This window comes from Hylobates moloch, unplaced genomic scaffold (assembly GCF_009828535.3).
Source record: "Hylobates moloch isolate HMO894 unplaced genomic scaffold, HMol_V3 SCAFFOLD_22, whole genome shotgun sequence".
Lineage (NCBI taxonomy): Eukaryota > Metazoa > Chordata > Mammalia > Primates > Hylobatidae > Hylobates > Hylobates moloch.
Window position 1 is genome coordinate 44,365,380 of NW_026652297.1, and position 19,046 is coordinate 44,384,425.

Sequence of the window (19,046 nt, forward strand, 5' to 3'; positions counted from 1 at the left end):
CCTGAAAAAGAAAAAAATTCTCCCTGTGGACTTCAATTTATGCTTAAAATTTCTATTCTGCCCTTTTAATTGTCTTGGCCTACAGATTTCATGCTTTCCTAGCCAGCCCCACAATCTGATCAGCCAATTATTTGCATAGCTATATATACAAAATTCTATATACAATAAAATATCTATATATCTTTATCTATCTGTCTACAGAGAGGAAGAGAGAGTGCAGAATTACATATCCAATGGATTCTGTTTCTCTGGTGTAGTTCTGGTTGATAGAATTAATAAACAAAGGGGTCGGTGATGTTTTAACTTGGGCATATTCTCATTTGTTCTCAGTGTCTCATGATAGATGAAAGCCAGCAGGCCTACAGCTAATGAGGACGTCACATCTCCGTTGGAGCTCTGTTAAAAGCACTATGTCCAGAGGCAGTCCATAATTTATCTAAATATTTTATCTAAACTTTCAATTCGCTGGAAAAATCTCTATTACCAGGTAGCTAGGGCTACTTGATTTGATTTAGAGCTCAGTTAAGTGAAAAAAAAAAAAAAGAATAAAATAAATCTTGGCTTTCAGAGTCAGGTAAATTAGATAGGTTGGTCATAGCATCCCTTAAATGAGAACAAACTTGCAAAATAGATGGCGAGAATAAACCTCCCAACAGTGCAAAAACTGCATCCTGGGATACTGGTTAGAACATCCTGCAGCAAGGAGGGAAAGGAACATGAGGGAAAACACCCAAATTGGTTCAAGCGCAGAAACCCATGATTTGTGTCCTTGGAGTGACCTATGCTCATTATAATAGTAAAAAAGGCACCCTTGGGTGGAGAATTAAAATGCGAATGAGAAATGTAATGCATGTACTAACATGTACAGCAATAGCACATCTGCATTCAGGAGACCACCCACAACATGCTAAACAACAATGCCCACTCCCACCCTTTTATGAGTAATCATGTTAGATTCCAATAAAGGGAAGTTCCTCAATGCCAGCAGACGCTCTTATTCTTGTGCAGCCTGCTCTGACGCAGCTATCAGAGTGTACTTTGCTTTGTAATGAACTTATTTACTTACTTTCCCTTCGGACTTGCTCTCAAATTCTTTTGTGCAGTGAAGTAAAGAATCTTAACCGGTTCACTGACAACAAAGGCATTACTGAAATAATATAAATCTGCTACCAACATCACCAGTGCCTAAGGGTGTGATTTCAGTTGAGGCAAACAAGAGCTTACTGGAAATTTTAAAGGAATTCCTGGAGAGTTAGATGACTACATGAAACGGAATAGCTCAAACCTATTGTTCACTGTGGTTCAAATTTGTCAGCCACAAAATGATTAGCTGTTTTTCAGTTGCCATCGACCCCCAGGTTGCCAATCAAATAACCTGAACCTGAGCAGGCTGGAACTGAAGTCAACCACATGCAGAATATTATCTGAAATACTCAAATCTAGGAGCATGGACCAAACTAAAAATCAAGGGGTCAGATGCAGTGGCTCACTTCTATAATTCCAGCACTTTGGGGTGCCAAGGCAGGAAGATTACTTGAGACCAGAAGTTTGAGACCAACCTGGGCAACACAGCAAGACCTCACCTCTACAAAAAAAAAAAAAAAAAATAGTGGGCATGGTGACAGGCATCTGTAGTCCCTGCTACTTGGGAGGCTGAGGCAAAAGGATCACTTGAGCTCGGGTGTTGGAGGCTGCAGTGAGCTATGATTGCATCACTGTACTACAGTTTGGGCAAGACCCTCACTCCCCTCTTCCCCCCAGAAAAGAAGGGAGGGGAGTCCTGTTTTGTTGCAGTAAAAACTTAAAAGCTGAGGACCTGGCACAGCCTCTTTGCATGACCCAATCAGAGCCTTTCTCATCTCTCTCATAGTTACCATCTGCCTATATAACCTGCCCCCAGACGCCAGCTTAAGGAAACAGATTTGAGCATTGCCTTTTGTCTCCTTGCTGGTGGACCACACAATAAAGCTTTCTCTTCTCTTGGAAGCTGGTGTGATTAGTATTGGCCTCTATGCACATCTGGAAGTGAACTCATTGCTTGGTAACAATGTAACTGGATCTAAAAAGCTGCACACATGCCAGGTGCGGTGGCTCAAGCATGTAATCCCAGCACTTCTGGAGGCCGAGGCAGGCAGATCACCAGAGGTCAGGAGTTCGACACCAGCCTGGCCAACATGGCGAAACCCTATCTCTACTAAAAAATACAAAAATTAGCCAGATGTGGTGGCGTGTGCCTCTAATCCCAGCTACTCAGGAGGCTGAGGCAGGAGAATCACTGGAACCTGGGAGGTGAAGGTTGCAGTGAGCCAAGATTGCACCACTGCACTCCAGCCTGAGTGACAGAGCAAGACTCCGGCTCCAAAAAATAAATAAATAGCTACACACATACCTAGATAGTTCTGAGAAAAGAGAGTTTTCTAGTCAGTCCTTACTCTATGATGTTTAGGTCCTGAACAAGCAGGAAGTGAAAGCTAAGGTTGTCTTATAAACTGCTTGAAGTTTGAATCTGTCTTCTCACAGAGATACTTTTGGCATAGGGTAGAAAACATATAGCCAAGGCATTAAAGGAAATCGGAAAGACCATTGGCAGCCACTAAATAATACTGATGTAGAGTGCTCCTTAGGAAGCACTCTGGGTCCATATAATTGAGAGAGAAGACTCAAATAAATAAAATCTGAAATGAAACAGAAAACATTACCACTGATACTACAATGATACCTTATGATATAAAGAATTATAAGAGACATATATAAATAGAACAACTATATGCCAACAAATTTGATAACAGAAAAAATAGATAAATTCCTGGACACATCCAACCTACAAATATTAAATTATGAAAAAAATAGAAAATTGGAATACACCAACAATGACTGAGGAAATTAAATCGGTAATTAAAAAGTTTGTCTTTTGCTCTCTCTCCTTTCCTTCTGCCTTTCTGTCTCTATTTTCCTTCTTTAATCTGAAAATCATCCACATTGTAGTACCAAATTACCCATTTTCCCAGGACAACACTTTTTCATTTTGTAAGTTTCTTTCTTTGCATCTTTGTTTTGTTTTTCTTCAAACCAACAGTCATTCCTAATTGTATGTTCATTTTGGTTACTGATAAGCGCCTTGCAATCCCTTTTTACACAGAAATTAGAGTTAGACTTGCGACTTGTTCCATTTGAGAATAAAGGTGACCACCTATCTGTTTTCTATGAACATCCTAAATATTTCCTGTCAATTGCTCCTGATTTTTTCTGATATGTATTTTTTCAAATACTGTTGGCATTGTTGCTGTTTCCATATTATTTAGCAAACAATTTGGATATAGTTTGCACCATGGTTTTCTTTTTCGTTTTTAATGTCAGTGCACACCATCCCTCAATAACTTCAGAGTCTCTGGATTTTCATGAAACTTCCTTATTGTTTCCACAGCTGGTTTTGTGCACCTGAATGTGTGTGCCTGCATACATGGTTTAAACTGTATTTATATGACAACTTATAATTCCTTTAATGTCTATAGTCGTATTACTTATTCTATATTTACCAAAAAAAATGGTGGATATGAAGCAAAAGTATAGTTTGTGTTCAGTTTACTTTCTTCCTTCTTGAACTCAGAAGTCCCAAAGACTTTGAATCTTTCCCTCTATTATTTTGATGAAAGTAATTAACAACGTAATGATTTCACTTTTATTTAAATTAATTTTTAATTTCTAGCTACTGATATTTTTTCTGAGAGTATTCTCTTTTTTTTTTTTTTTTTTTTTTTTTTGAGGTGGAGTCTCACTCTTTCTCCCAGGCTGGAGTGCAGTGGCGTGATCTCAGCTCACTGCAACCTCAGCCTCCTGAGTAGCTGGGATTACAGGCGTGTGCCACCACTCGCGGCTAATTTTTGTATTTTTAGTAGAGACAGGGTTTTGTCATGTTGGCCAGGCTGGTCTCAAACACCTGATCTTGGGTGATCTGCACGCCTTGGCCTCCCAAAGTGCTGGGATTACATGTGTGAGCCACCGCACCTGGCCACATTTCTCTCTTTCTATAATTCTTTAGAATATTTAAACTAAATGTGACATTTAAAAAATCACCATCATGTATCAGCATCTATTTCTGTTCGGTTTCCAGAAAAAACATATACATGAGAAATCAAATGATGATAAATACCTCCGCCAAATGTGTCCCTACATTGTTTATCCCCACTCATACAAACTCCATCTATACAGATCCATTGATTCAGTCCACACGGATGCCCAGTCTGAACATAGTGGTTTTCTGGACATGACGCAGATGATCCATTGCAATATTCAGGGAGGTCGCATTCTCCAAAGGAAGGCCTACACATTCTTTCTTTTGACATAAACTGATGGGATGAGGCAAATTATATTGAATTAAGCAGAATGAGAATACACGAGCATAATAATGATAACTACTTGTGTAGGTAATATTGAAATTTTTCAAAAAGCTCTTACTAGACAATTTTCGCAGCATGGTCCTTCGGCACAGTTTGAACCAGCTTTAAATCTACATGTGGCAATATCACAGCATGTTGCTCCAATAAGGGCACAGTTCTGTAAGGCAAATCAAATGCTCTGAAGTATTTTCCAACTTGTATTCATGTTGGACAGACATGTTCATAATAATAACATATTATATAACATACACATAGGTGCTTAACTTAATGTTGGCAAACAGAAAAATAAATAAAACCACTTATTCATTTACTTAACAGACATTTATTAATTACCTACTAATTGCCAGACCATGTGTTGCTCATATTGCTAGAATAGGTTTGGTTACACTGATAAAAGGATTTTCTGAAGCTCTGGGGTCCACCACAGTGAAGTCATTGAGAAGAGCTCTGGCTCTTGTAGACAGAGATAGTTAAATACAAGATGTAAAATAACAGAAGTTATAATTTAAAAATTCTATTGTAGTGACTACTTCTTATTAGAGCCTTCTGAATCTAATATTTTAACAAGTTTCTGCATTTTGTGGTATATTGTTGATTTATTTCATTTTTTTTTTTTTTTTTTTTTTTTTTTTTTTGAGACAGAGTCTCGCTCTGTCGCCCAGGCTGGAGTGCAGTGGCGCAATCTCGGCTCACTGCAAGCTCCGCCTCCCAGGTTCACGCCATTCTCCTGCCTCAGCCTCCCAAGTAGCTGGGACTACAGGCGCCCGCCACTACGCCCGGCTAATTTTTCTGTATTTTTAGTAGAGACGGGGTTTCACCTGTTAGCCAGGGTGGTCTTGATCTCCTGACCTCGTGATCCACCCGCCTCGGCCTCCCAAAGTGCTGGGATTACAGGCGTGAGCCACCGCGCCCGGCCCTTCATTTTTAACTCTCTAATTAAGGTCTGGAAAATGATATTATTTCTGAGAATGCTGAAGTTGTCACCTTTATATCATTCACTCATATCTTATTATGCCTTGTTTTATGCTTTAGTTCATCTATGCCCAGTGAATATGCTTTTAAAACTTCTATTACTAAAGTTAGTAAAAGCAATAGATAAGAAGGCTAAAAGACAATGCATTCACACACACACACACACACACACACACACACACTCACATTTTTTAAATACACAGAAATTTAAAGTAGGGTAAATTGGAAAAAGAAATTTGATAAATCACACAAAAATAAATAATGGATTTAGTAGTCTTCATATGAGTTATAGTAAGATACTCAGAAGCACAGAGTAGTCAGTATTTTTCACAGCTATTCTGTCTAAGAATTGTCGCTGTCATTGCTATCTACTGTAATTATAGAGGGGAAAGTTATATCTCAGTGGTTTAAGCCTCAATTATATAACATTTAGAGTACTTAGATACATGATTGTCAAATTGAAGAAGAAATTTTCAAGATGTTTCCATTGAAACCCAACCAAGCAAAAACAAGTGGGTGACGAGGAACAATTTTTTAAAAACACATCACACTTCTCAGGATCTATACACATACTTTTATGGTTGGAAGGCTACATGAGTGACCACTGTAGGGCACAATGAAGTCTACTTAGTCTTTGTGATCCTTTTGAGCCTGTACCATTCACTGTGAGTTCAATATCTCCTCTCCCTCATTTCATTCCCTTTATCTCTGCTTTCCTCACCTCCCTTCAACCCAGGTGCTTTATCTAAGATTTCTGTGGTTTGGGAAAACTAGCTCTTCTTAATTATGTATGTTACAAATCTTTTTGACTTAAATATCGACCGTGATTAAAATATTCAAAAACCACAAATGTGCTCCCTAGGTTTTCTTGCTCCATGGTGAAAGCTTTAAAATATCTCTCTTTCTGAACAACAAAGGAATTTAGGTTAAATAATAGGTTTAAATTTTAGACTTAAAAACTAGGGAAGTATATACTCAAGAGGAAGAGATTGAACCTACGTCAACTCAGTTATGAAATTAGTGGCCTTGAAAATTGCTTATATGAGAGATTAGAATGGTGCTTACCAGGGACTTCAGGGAGGGGAAAACAGGGAGATGATGGTCAAGGGGTATAAAGTTTCAGTTCTGCAAGATGAATACATTCTGGAGATCAAGCATGACTACAGTTAACAATATTGTATCATATACTTGAACTTTGCTAAGAAGGTAGATTCTGAGTGTTCTTGCCAGAAAGGAAAATTTTTGAAAAGCAAAAGAAAAGGAAAAAATAAAATGCTATGATGAGATTACAGGTATGTGAGTTATCTGGATTTTAGTAAATATTTCAAAATGTACTCATATACTCAATCATCAAGTTGTATAACTTAAATATATACAATTTAAAATTGTCAGCTATACCTCAAGAAAGCTAGAACAAATAAAGGAAAATTACCTGTATATTCATACAAATCCACGTAGATCTACAAAGCACTGAAGCACTACACCAATATATGTGAGTGCACTCATTAGTTGTTATAATACCTACACGCCCTCCTGAATCATTTGCAGAAAATTTAGCTTGATGAATTAAGGAAAATGGCAGTTTCTCACTTGAATTAATAAGTAATTTTGGCTGCGATTTCAGTGCGTAGTCTTCCAAATTAGTACCAACCTGTTTGGTCCCACAGTCACACTCCTCTCCTGCTTCCAGCTTTGCATTACCACACACTGCTTGCTGTTTGAAAAAAGGATCTAAGCGAGGCTGATTGTGAAGACACTGGGACTTCTGCTTTGAAATGAAATGTGCAAAGTCTTCGATGCTGCAGTTACTAAAGATCTTCACACCACTGAAATGACTAAAGACACATCAAACTTCAAATTTTAATGTAAGGGTTTCCATAAACTACCTACCCTTAGAATAAACCTATACAACAGCATTCCACAACAGACCAAATTCGCAAGTCTGTGAGTGTCAAAGCTTTCAATCTCTGTGCATGGGAAATCAACTGTGCAAGAATGTAAATATTTTAGTGGAAGTAAATTACTAATCCATAAAGTTTTATTGGCTCTCCTATGACACTTATTCATGACACTGCTCTCTCTTGTTTAAGCTCCTATTTTCCAAAGTGCCCCATTGCTGTTTCATTTGTGCTCTTTCTTTTTATAACTTCTAAGTGCTGAGACAACCCAGTATTAATAAAGAAAACAGGCTTTTTTTTTTTTTTTTTTTTTTTTTGGGTCTCACTCTGTCACCCAGGCTGGAGTGCCTTAGCATGATCTCCGCTCACTGCAACCTCCATCTCCCCAGTTCAAACAATTCTCCTGCCTCAGCCTCCCAAGTAACTGGGAGTAGAGGCGCACGCCACCACGCCCTACTAATTTTTGTATTTTTTTTTAGTAGAGATGGGGTTTCACCATGTTGGCCAGGCTGGTCTAGAACTCCTGACCTCGTGATTCGCCCACCTAGTCCTCCCAAAGTGTTGGGATTACAGGGGTGAGCCAACGTGCCCAGCCCAGACTTTTCGTTTTTTAAGAAATCTACATTCATTCATAGGTTATTGTATCCATGTCTATAGTTGCAAATAGCGTCTGTGCCCGACAGCTCCGATATTTGTTTCTCTGGCGTTATCACCTGAACTCGAGTCCAGAGTCTGATGCTTTATTCAGTGTTTCTTCTTAAGTGTATTTTATGGGCACCTTAAATATAAATTCCCAATACTCTTGATTCTTCCTCCCAAAAACACCCCTCACAAAGTATATCACAGTGTTTCACAATGTGGACTCTGTGGCCAGTCAAAACAAATGAGTTAAAATCTTGGTTTTGCCATTTATAGATTGTTTGCCCTTGTAAAAGATTTTAAAATTATACGCATTTTAGTTTCCTCCTTGCAATATGGAGATAAATGTTTTATTTATCTCATGAAGTTGTGAGAGTATTATACATGTAGAGTACTAAAAACTGTGCCTAGCCGTAGTTTGTACTCCTAATATTTTCAAATTCACTACAGGGAAACTCCAACTGCCTAATTGCTCAGGACAGAAACCTTGAGGTTATCTTATATTTCTCACAAACCCCTTATCTGCCATGAAATTTTGTCAAATCTGTCTACTTTCTATATATTCAGTATGTGTTCTCCGTAACAGCCACTTACTCACAGACTTTATGGTCTCTCATTACAGATTAATGCGATAGCCTACTAGCTCATCATATGCTTTGATTCTTGCCCTTTGCATTTTTTTCCTCAAAACTCAATCAATTATGTTTCCTAAAAAAGTGGCAATTTTATATGACTTCCGTGTTTAAATTCACCGATAGTTATTCAATCATTCAGAGCAAAATCAGTGCGATGTATTCACCAACTCCTCTGAGGTCATTCTCCTCATCAACCTCAACTCACTCTGCTCAAATAGGTGGACCTCTTACTGTCCCCTCCATCAAATATTCTACTATTTCCTCTGCCTGGAAAACTATTCCTTAGTATGCATGCATGGTTTCCTTTCATTCATTTCACATGTCTATACAAAATTTATGCAAATGGATATTTCCAAGCACACTTTAAAAATACCACTTCCTTACTACCCTTTATTCCCCTTACTGACATTTGTTTTACTTCAGAATATTTACCAACAACTGGAATGTTACTAATTTAATCATTTATTAACTATCTTCTGCTAGTTCTTTTAAAGGAGTGCACTATTGAAACCACTTGCTATAAATAATAGATTAAGTTTAATTTTGTTATAATTTTGATTATTCTAAGTAGTATTAACAATGTTTAAAAAGATTATAATCACAATGGCCTATATTTTGATGGAAGACATTGTTAATAGGAATGTGATGAGTTTTAAGGTAATAAACTTGATGGTATCAAACTCTAGTCATTTGGATTATCACAAGAAAATGTTATTCACTTGAAGACCTCGAATAAATTTAGAATTTTTGAACAAACTAACAGTGTTAGTATGACTTTTTTGTGGTCACATCCTGGTTGAACATCCCCTTCAGTTCCATCAACCTTAAATAATGAATTTATTATAAATTGCCAAGAATTCAAATGATTGCTATATAAATACAAGAAACCATATAGAAAAAAACTGACAGAAATTTAATATTACTGAGAACCAGGCAATGCAAGATACATTTACCATGTGTGAACTGGTTTATAGAGTATACACTTTCTGGTAATGAAATTAACATTGTCATTAGAAAGTAAAATATCGGGAGGGATAGCATTAGGAGATATACCTAATGTAAACGACGAGTTAATGGGTGCAGCACACCAAAATGGCGCATGCATACATATGTAACAAACCGCACATTGTGCACATGTACCCTAGAACTTAAAGTATAATAACAAAAAAAGAAAGAGGAGAGAGAGAACGGTAAAAAAAAAAAAGAAAGAAAAGAAAGTAAAATATCAAGCATAATTGCATCCGATTAGAGCACTTTTTTCAGCTTGAATCTTCATGGAGATTTGTTGGATGTTTTCATTCTCTATTCTCTCATTTTTTTTTTATAATGGAGCCTCTGGTTGTTAGTTGAATGCATGACTTCATTGTACAATGTCTAAATTTCTCAGTTTTTAATAAATGAGTGAACATATATAGAAGTCAAATAATTGACCTAAGATGAGCCATAAGTTCAAGTTCTAGGAGGTAATGAGATAGACATGTTTTTGTAAGCTCCTTAATCCTATTGGTCACTTTAAATTTGGTTAATTGTTGTAATTAAAACGTCCATTAGGGATATGAGATTATTTTGGGAATGGAAGCCACTGTGTAGAAATACAGTGTGAAATTATACTGTGAAACATCACACAATTAATAGAATCGTAATTTCTCAAAATAAACTTTTCTTTGATTGTAGCCATTATTCCTTTGTGTTTTCTGTAACTTGCAGCAAAATCTAAATACAGATTTAATCCCAATATAGATCTCAGTCAAAATATTTCTTTAGCAACCACATTTCAACCATTCATTTTCTCACCACAAAATTACAAAGTATTTGCAAAAGAATGAAATGTTCTAGTAACAATACAATACAAAATAAAAGAATGAAGCATCTTTTTCCTTAATCCATAATCAAAACATCAAAACGTGTCTAATATTTTGTATTTTAAAAAAAGTACGATTCGCTAGGAAGAATATTAACATAACCTATATTTAAATATAATTTTGAAGGAATTACTACAGGCATATTAATTACTAACTAAAAACAGAAAAATAACACATTCTCTCACATTCTGTTGTACATGATGGAAGGAATCAATTTGAAAAAATGAAAAACAAAGAAAGACAAAAATAAACACAATTATTAAATAAGTCTCATGAAATTCAAAAGATAGACATCTAGAAAGTATATTTTTGGACTACAGCAGATACTAAATCAGATAACAAAAAGATATTTAGGAAATCCACAAATATTTGAAAATCAACTAACCTACATCTAAAATAGCTAGACAAAGAAGAAATCACAAAAAATTGAAAATATTTCAACTAACTGGAAATGAAACACAAAGTATTAAAAATGTGTGGTGTGTAATTGAAGGTCAAGTTCTAGGAACTTGTGATTAGAGAGAAATGCACAGCTTTAAAGGGTTTACACAAAAAGAAGGAAGGTTTAAAATCAGTTATTTGAGTTTGTACATTAAAAGTCTAGAAAAAAAGATGAATAAACTTACCACGAACTAAGTAGAAATAAAGGAAAATAAAGTAGATAGGCCATGGGGAAGAGTCAATGTAATTAAAATATGATCCTTAAAAAAATTAATTAATTTGATAAAATCTAAGTTACAGTGATCATAAAAAGAAAGAAACTCAAATGATCAGTACCAGAGATAAAAGAGGGCATATCACAAATTATCCCATTGACTTTTAGAGGAAAATAAAGAAAGCTATAAAAAATTTTATGAAAAATTAATCAATTTTGAGGAAACAAAACATTTATTAGAAAAAGAAAAATAACCAAAATCCAAATATCTCAAAAATGACCAATTAAACACCTTTCCAAAAAGAGTTATCCAGGTCTGGACAGCTTCACTGGTAGATGCTACCAAACAATTTAGAAATAAATAGTATCAATAGTACAAAATCTCTTTTAGAAAGTTTTATGAAGCCAGTGTAACTGTGATACTAAAACCAGTCAAAGGAATTGCAAGAGAATTACTACTAAGGATCTGTATCACTCATTAATATACAGGCAAATATACTTTGCCAACATTAGGGGAAAAAATCCAGCTACAAAAAGGATTAATACATTAAAAGGATAATTCATCGTTCCTTGATGCAGTTTATCCCAGAAAAGCAAGATTATTTAAATAATTAAAAATGAGTAAAATGTATTTCAATGTATCAACAAAATAAAGTAGAAGAAACACATGAGCATCTCAATATTTGATAAAATATATTCACAATGAAAACTCTGATAAATGAGGGTTAAAAAGCTTTCTCAATCTGATTAAAAGTCTCTCTGTAAAACCTTCAGTTAATGTATTTATTGGTGAAAAGTTACAAGTCTTGCTCATAAATCAGAGTGAAGCAAAGACAGCCACACATCAAACTTTTAAATAGTACTCGAGGCCCTAAGCACTGCGATAAGGCAAGATATAGATGTTTTAAAAATATAAAGATCAAAAAGGAAGATGTATTTATAATATATAATTACATATGAATACAATTCTCATGAGACTAAATTAGAAGTTCCAGAATGAATATGTTAGTGTAGCAAAGCTGCAGGATACAAACTCAATAAAAACTAATCAGTACCTTTTCTATATACTTGTCACAAACAATTGCAAATTTCATAGTGTCATAAACATGGTGCAATTAGAAAAACAATAAGAAACCTATTTCCAAAGGAAAAATAAAAAACAAAACTAAGGAACAGGTTCCAACCATGATGGGAATAACTGATCAGGCAACCTAACAAAATTACCTGTTTCAAAATTGAACAGAGAATACTTCGACATTATCCAAGAGGATGTGGAGGGTCCAAAGAACTTTTTGTATTTGTGATTTTCTTATCCTTCCTATCATTTCTTTGCCATTACAACTATTGTAATCATTATAATCAACATTGTAAACAACTACATTGTGGGTGAGATAAATAGAAGTTTAATGAATAATGCTCAACATTATTAATACAAACTATATAAATGTCATCTGTCTTTGTTTAGATTGGCCAGGAGAAAACACTCTAAAGCATGAACTTGATTGTAGGAATTTTATGAGGGAGGTGATTCTAGGAAGCAGGAATAGGGGTGTAAGGATGAAGAAAGAGAGGGAGAGGAAAGGTCAATATCAGCATGTATTATTGAGATGGCAATAATGACTTCTTTCTGCTGGGCCCACAGAAAAATGTACAGAATATCTTACAGAATTTTCCCTAGTTGGTCAGGAATCTGGTGTTTCACTAAAGTGGCTGAAGTTTGCTCCTAGAGAAGGAGTGCGTACCTTTCATTTTAAGACTTTTTTTTTGAGTGTCCTAGGAAAAAGGCTGGTTGACATTCATAGATGTCAAAGACCTGGTCCTTGAGTGCTTCTTTTGAAGTAAACGGTTTTGCGGTGGAACTTGAAAATAAACATCTGAATGTGTTGTGCCCATTCTAAATAAATCCACATACTTCTTCCCCACACTTTCCTGTCTTTAAATGTCCAGTGTTATAGTGTCAGATCGTTGACCAAGTATCCAAGTTATTTGCCACAGCATAGGAATCTGTGTAGATTCCAATCTCTGGCACTTCTCTCATACAAGGTGGAAAACCCGACATATTGTTTACAAATATGTGCATGGGGCGTGGGGACATTTACCATCCCCACAGTCTTTAGGTCTAAATCTAATAGGACTCTATATGAAACTGACTTTCAAAAAATACTTCAACAAACGTATTAAAACTAGACTGAGGTTTGTTTGTTTTTTCTCCATCAACCAGTTTTAGAAAATCCCTACGAGGATATTAGTGTATAGTGACTGAGAAATATTGGTGCAATAGATGTAGGTGACATGAGGATCTGGGATCCCTGTTCCCTTATTTGCTTGTACTATCCAGACCTTCTCTAGCTTGCTCCCAGATTTACCATTTTGGTCATCAGATAGATTGATACACTCACTTGATCTTATACATATATTTTTGTGGCTCTAAAACACCTCATTTATGATGAAAACAGTAAACTTCAATAACATAGCAACTTACTATTTCCTGGATGCATGCTCAAGGCTACAAGAGCCCAGTAGCCCATCGGAAGCTATAGCAGAACTATAGGTCTGCACTGCAAATCTCCTACTGATACTTGTCAGAGATTCCACATGTACGTAATCTACCAGGAATATCCTTAGTATCATTGTATTTAAATAATCACAAGAGCCAAAGACAAGGCATCTTGCACCACAGCCTGGACCTGCCGCAGTGCACTTTTCACATTATCTTTTGCCAAAGGTGCCCTTGTTGTTATCAGATCATGTATTGATGCAGGCCCACAATCCTTTTATAAAGGTTTGTTTTCTAAAGCCACTCTGGGGTAACTATTTTAGGACAGGTCCCCCATCCCTGCCACCCCAAAAATCAGAGCCTGAGACAAGAACTTAAGCACAAATACTTTAGGGAGCAGGAGTGCAGGAATGAAGACAGTGAGATGTTTCCTGCTGCAGGCAATGAGGCTTGATTCTCTAACACATCTGAGAAACAAAGAATGCCTCCAAGAATATCCATCACTAAGATAAGAGGCTGGCTCCAGTTACTGCCTGGTTTCCTTCAATCCCCTGGCTATTTGATCCTATTTCTACAAAAATTCATAATGTACTATAAGAATAATGTTGATACCAGCAAAAAAAATTCACTAGATCGTTAAGGCCTGATTAGAATACTGCAAAAGACTTTCTCTCATGACAAAGAAAAAGCTGAATGGCAGCATCTCTGAAATCAACAGATGCTGAGACTTCAGGCTGAACCAAGGCAGGTTGAAGGAGAGTCATGGCGGACAAGTTCATACTAATAAATACTTTTTGTGTAGTGATCTCAAGCTTGCATTTGGCTTATCAAATTATGCATCAAATTGTAAAATTATACAAGTAAACATATTGATAAATGTAGTGTTAGATCACATGTGAGAAAGCCAGTGTGACATTTGATTACAAGTGATATTGAGATAAATATGCATCATGGGCATTGGAATACACATTTTGGTCCTGGAGTTCTCGGTCACAGCTGATAGCCATTATCATTTATTTTTAACAACTTAAACTTTCTTCAACTAAATACATTAAAATTACATTAAACTATATATGTAAAGTATAAAAGTCAGAAATCTTACATTGCTTCTGGATTCATAATGCAGACAGCTCCTGAGCACTGGCATTTGTTAATGTCATCGTACGTGATCCCCATACTAAGGCTCAATAATTGAGCTAAAATGACTGCAAGTGATTCCAGACTTATGGTTCTGGGGTGCTGAGAAAACAAAATAGATGTACACGTTTTGGGAGATTATTTTGTTTACTGGGAGAACAATGCAATTATAAAAGAGTCACATGATAAAATGGAATAGGGACATCTGTTATCCCCAAAAGTGCCATCCATGTTGGCCTAACTCATTATAAATGTAAGAAAATTATGAAAAATAAAATCTGAAGTTTTACCAATATGTAAATGGATGACTCATTTGGTGCCCTCAGACAAAGAAAAAAATTGCTCCAGGAATTTGTTAGCTATGTGTAACAACAATTACAGTCATATTTATATTCACAAAAGATAATATTTAAAGATAAACACATAGAAAAACAGTGCCAAATTATGAAATTTGATCATTACTAGAGGCTGGGAAGGGTAGTACAAAGTGGGGGATAAAGGGGAGATGGTTTAATGAGTAGAAAAACACAATTAAATAGAATAAGGTCTAGTATTTCTAGGACAATAGTGTTACTTCAGTTAACAACACTTACTGTATATGTTGAAATATCTGAGTGGAATTGGAATGTTCCTAACACAAAGAATTGATAAAGGCTTGAGGTGATGGATATTCCAATGATCCTAATTTAATCATTACACATTGTATGCCTGTACGAAAACATCACAGCTCTCCAATAAATATATATAACTATTGTGTACCCATAATAAAAATTAAAAATTAAAAAATTGATTCCTCAAAGATATTTTGTATAGCCATTTCATAAATGTTTTTATAAACTCATAAGTTAACTCATTGAATTAATTAATATTATGGTAATAATGACTGATATAAGAATTCCGACTTTTCAGTTGTTTCAATTTTATTGGGAAAACTAAAATACCTTTATAATTTCTCTTTTTGTGAGAGTAAGATGCATATTATAGTGCATTTTGATCACACTATAACATGAATTTTGGGAAAAATCCACATATCCTGCTACCCCTTCAAATATATCTAATAACATTTTGATGAATATACTTCATGATAGGTTTCTAGGTATATATTTTGATTTCTTCTGTTGCCTCTCTAAGTCAATTTTCCATATTTTCTACCTTACCCTCTACCCCAAAAAGATGACACAAATGGATTATGTCAGAGGGATGCTTTGCCCTTGAGTTTTACCTTGATTTTTTCTAATGGAGAGAAGAGAATGAGATGCGAATGAAAGTGAAGTATTTATTACATCATTGCAAGGATGCTTATGTCTCTTTGAACCCTTGATGGGACGTCTACCTTCTGTCTGTGACTCTGATAAAATGACTCTCTTCCCTCCATCAACACTTGGTACCAATTAAAGTTCTTTATTACTTGTGTGGAGGTACTGCAAAGGCTCTACATTTTGCATGCACATGGATAAATACTCCATTTATCAAATTTCCACATTTTAATGTATCATCTGCTTTCAGAGAGACAGTGTTAGGAAGAAGAAGAAGGAGGACGAGGAGGAGGAGAAAGAAGAAAGGAATGAAAAGGAGAAGGAAAAGAAGAAGGAGAAGAAGGGGAAGGAGAAGGAGAGAGAATGATTCTACAGGGAATAAATTGAAGGATTCAGCTAAATTTCAAGAGGCTAAATACTGTAGTAGTATATTAATACTGGTACTGTTATTTTAAACCACCCTGTTTTTGAGATATTGTAGAAAAGGCTTACTGACTAATAAATGCATCTTTATACTTTTCTCTTTTTCTCCTGTTTCCTCTTATCTCTTATAATTCACTAAGATGGAAACAACAACATCCAATGATTTCACTTTAGGCATTTGTATAAAAGCAGGGTTTTTTTTGTTTCCTTCATGTTCAGTTGCTCTTGCCTTCCCTGTATTCTTAGTAGTACATATATTTTTGATCTTTCCTTTTATTGTATTTCCTTTCAAAGACACTTTCAAATGTTTTTGATATTATAGGATCAAAATACCAAAGACTTGATGGTTTAATCAAGAGAAATTTATTTCCTTGCAGTTCTGTGGAATTTCGCAGTTCTAGAAGTCCAAGATCAGGGTGCTGGCAGGGTTGGTTGGCATCTGCTGAGAACTTTTTGGCTTGTAATAGGGTGCCTCCTTGCTGGCCTTTCCTCTATGTGCGCATGGAGAGGCTTATCTCTGGTGTCTCTTCCTCCTCCTCTATGGACAGCAGTCCTAGTGAATCAGAGCCCCCGCCATGACCTATTTAACTTTGATTACTTCTTTTCAGGTCCTATCTCTGCATATAGTCACATTGGAGGTTAAGGCTTCAACATATGAATTCAGGGGGACACAATTCAGTCTAGACTAGTATAAAAAAATTTTAAAGATATGGAAAGCAGTAAGAGAATTTCCTACAGGTTCTTGTTATTATTATCTCTGATTTGAAAGGCAAGTGACAATAAAGCAAAACTGTATTTAACACTGAATTTAAAAAATATATATTTAGGGACAAAAAATTTCAACAAAGCAGACAATTTTCTTTTGGTGAATATACCTGTTTAGAACCATAGTTTTCAAATAATAACAGCAACAAGCATTTATTAGGCTTCTTATATGCCAATCATCAGACTGAGAAATTTGTAAACAAGTGGAGATTTATTGAGACTTGTTTTTTTGCATAATATGTGAGCATTCTCTATAAAAGTGCCTGCCATATAAGTTTTTTTAAAAAACCACTCATCTCTAATTTTGTGTATCAACGTTCTATCTATGCCTTTTTTTTCTTTAATGAACACATGTTATGTTTTGTTCAACTCATTATTTAGTCAAGGAACTGGTAAGATGTTCATGCTAATTCAAAGAATATATTAGTCTGCTCTCATGCTGCTGGTAAAGACATACCCAAGACCGGGTAATTTATAAAGAAAAAGAGGTTTAATGGACTCACAATTTCACATGGCTGGGGAAGCATCACTGTCATGGTAGAAGAGGAAGAAAGAGCAAAGGCACATCTTACATGGTGGCAGGCCAGAGAACGTGTGCAGGGGATCTCCCCTTTATAAAAGCATCAGGTCTCATAAGACTTATTTGCTATCACAAGAACAGCATGGGAAAGACTCACCCCCATGATTCAATACCTCCCACCGAGTCTCTCCCATGACACATGGGAATTATGGGAGCTACAATTCAAGATGAGATTTGGGTGGGGACACAGCCAAACCATATCAAAGAGCATTTGAGAAACTAGGAGTATATTAATCAACATATTAGGATAGAATTATAGGTTTTAGATACAAAACTGATTAGTGTTTTAGAGAATAATAAATAATAATATGTGGGTTATCTCGTCCACCAGAGAGAAATTATTTGCATTTCTACCAGACAAAAATCTGCACATTAACCTCTGCCACCCAATAATTGCAAACAGCCCAGTCAATAGAAAGTCAAGTCCAGAATAGCATTGAAAGAATACTTAATAATCTATTTTGCCTATATTCAAAGCTGTTTCACTGTTTGCATTCTATTTCAGTAGATTTTTAGAATATATCTACATATATGTTCAGGATCATTATATAATGCTACTAAGATTTTGTTTCATCTTAAATAGTAGAAACAAAATACATATAGATTTTTATTTAAAGCATATTTTGCTGCTTTATATTAGTATTGATATGTAAATTATCCTATGGTTGTTATTTTTTGGTCTTTCTCTTACCCTTTATGGGTTAAAATTCCTGTGATATTACAAATGGGTTTGAAACTTATAGAGAAAATGCGATCAAATAATCTTTGTCTTTTACAGTTGAAATTAAAATATTTTTATCTCTTTTAATTATTGCCCCTTGGAATTATTATAAAGCTTGTTTTGTGTGGTGCTTTCATACCTTTTTTTTTTTTTTTGGAGATGGAGTCTCACACTCTCGCCCAGGCTGGAGTGCAGTGGCACCATCTTGGCTCACTGCAAGTTCCTTTCATACCTTTTAAATAGTTTCGGATTTGATACAGTTTCATATACATATCAATGTGTGTGTATATATATTTATGTGTATTTATGTACACATATATACACATTCATGTATGTATAATTTACGTATGCTTATGTGAAAACACATATATACACATGTATTGGGGAAGTGCATACGTGTGTACTTGTGTGTGTGTGTGCATGTGTGTGTGTGTCACATGAACCTGTATAACTACTACTTTGTACTAGATACAAAATATTTTCATCACTCAGGAAGTTCTTTTCAGCAAGTTTCCAGGCACTACCTGCACATAAAATAGAATATTTATTTCGATCTCAGTACAATGGCTTATCTTTACTTCCACTTTAGCTTCATAAAAATGGCACCAT

General features: G+C 35.4%; 1 protein-coding gene across 4 annotated transcripts in view; it reads right to left on the minus strand.

The window, feature by feature from the left end:
• The window catches only part of ADAM2 (ADAM metallopeptidase domain 2), a 90,885-nt gene that overhangs the window by 18,485 nt on the left and 53,354 nt on the right, over positions 1 to 19,046 (minus strand). For all 4 annotated transcript variants that reach the window (XM_032143536.2, XM_032143535.2, XM_058433532.1 and 1 more), the window contains 4 exons: positions 14,658 to 14,794; positions 7,021 to 7,204; positions 4,456 to 4,554; positions 4,151 to 4,346 (listed from right to left, as the gene is read on the minus strand). In XM_032143536.2, coding sequence (XP_031999427.1) covers positions 4,151 to 4,346; positions 4,456 to 4,554; positions 7,021 to 7,204; positions 14,658 to 14,794 — 616 coding nt within the window. The remainder of the gene's footprint in view (positions 1 to 4,150; positions 4,347 to 4,455; positions 4,555 to 7,020; positions 7,205 to 14,657; positions 14,795 to 19,046) is intronic.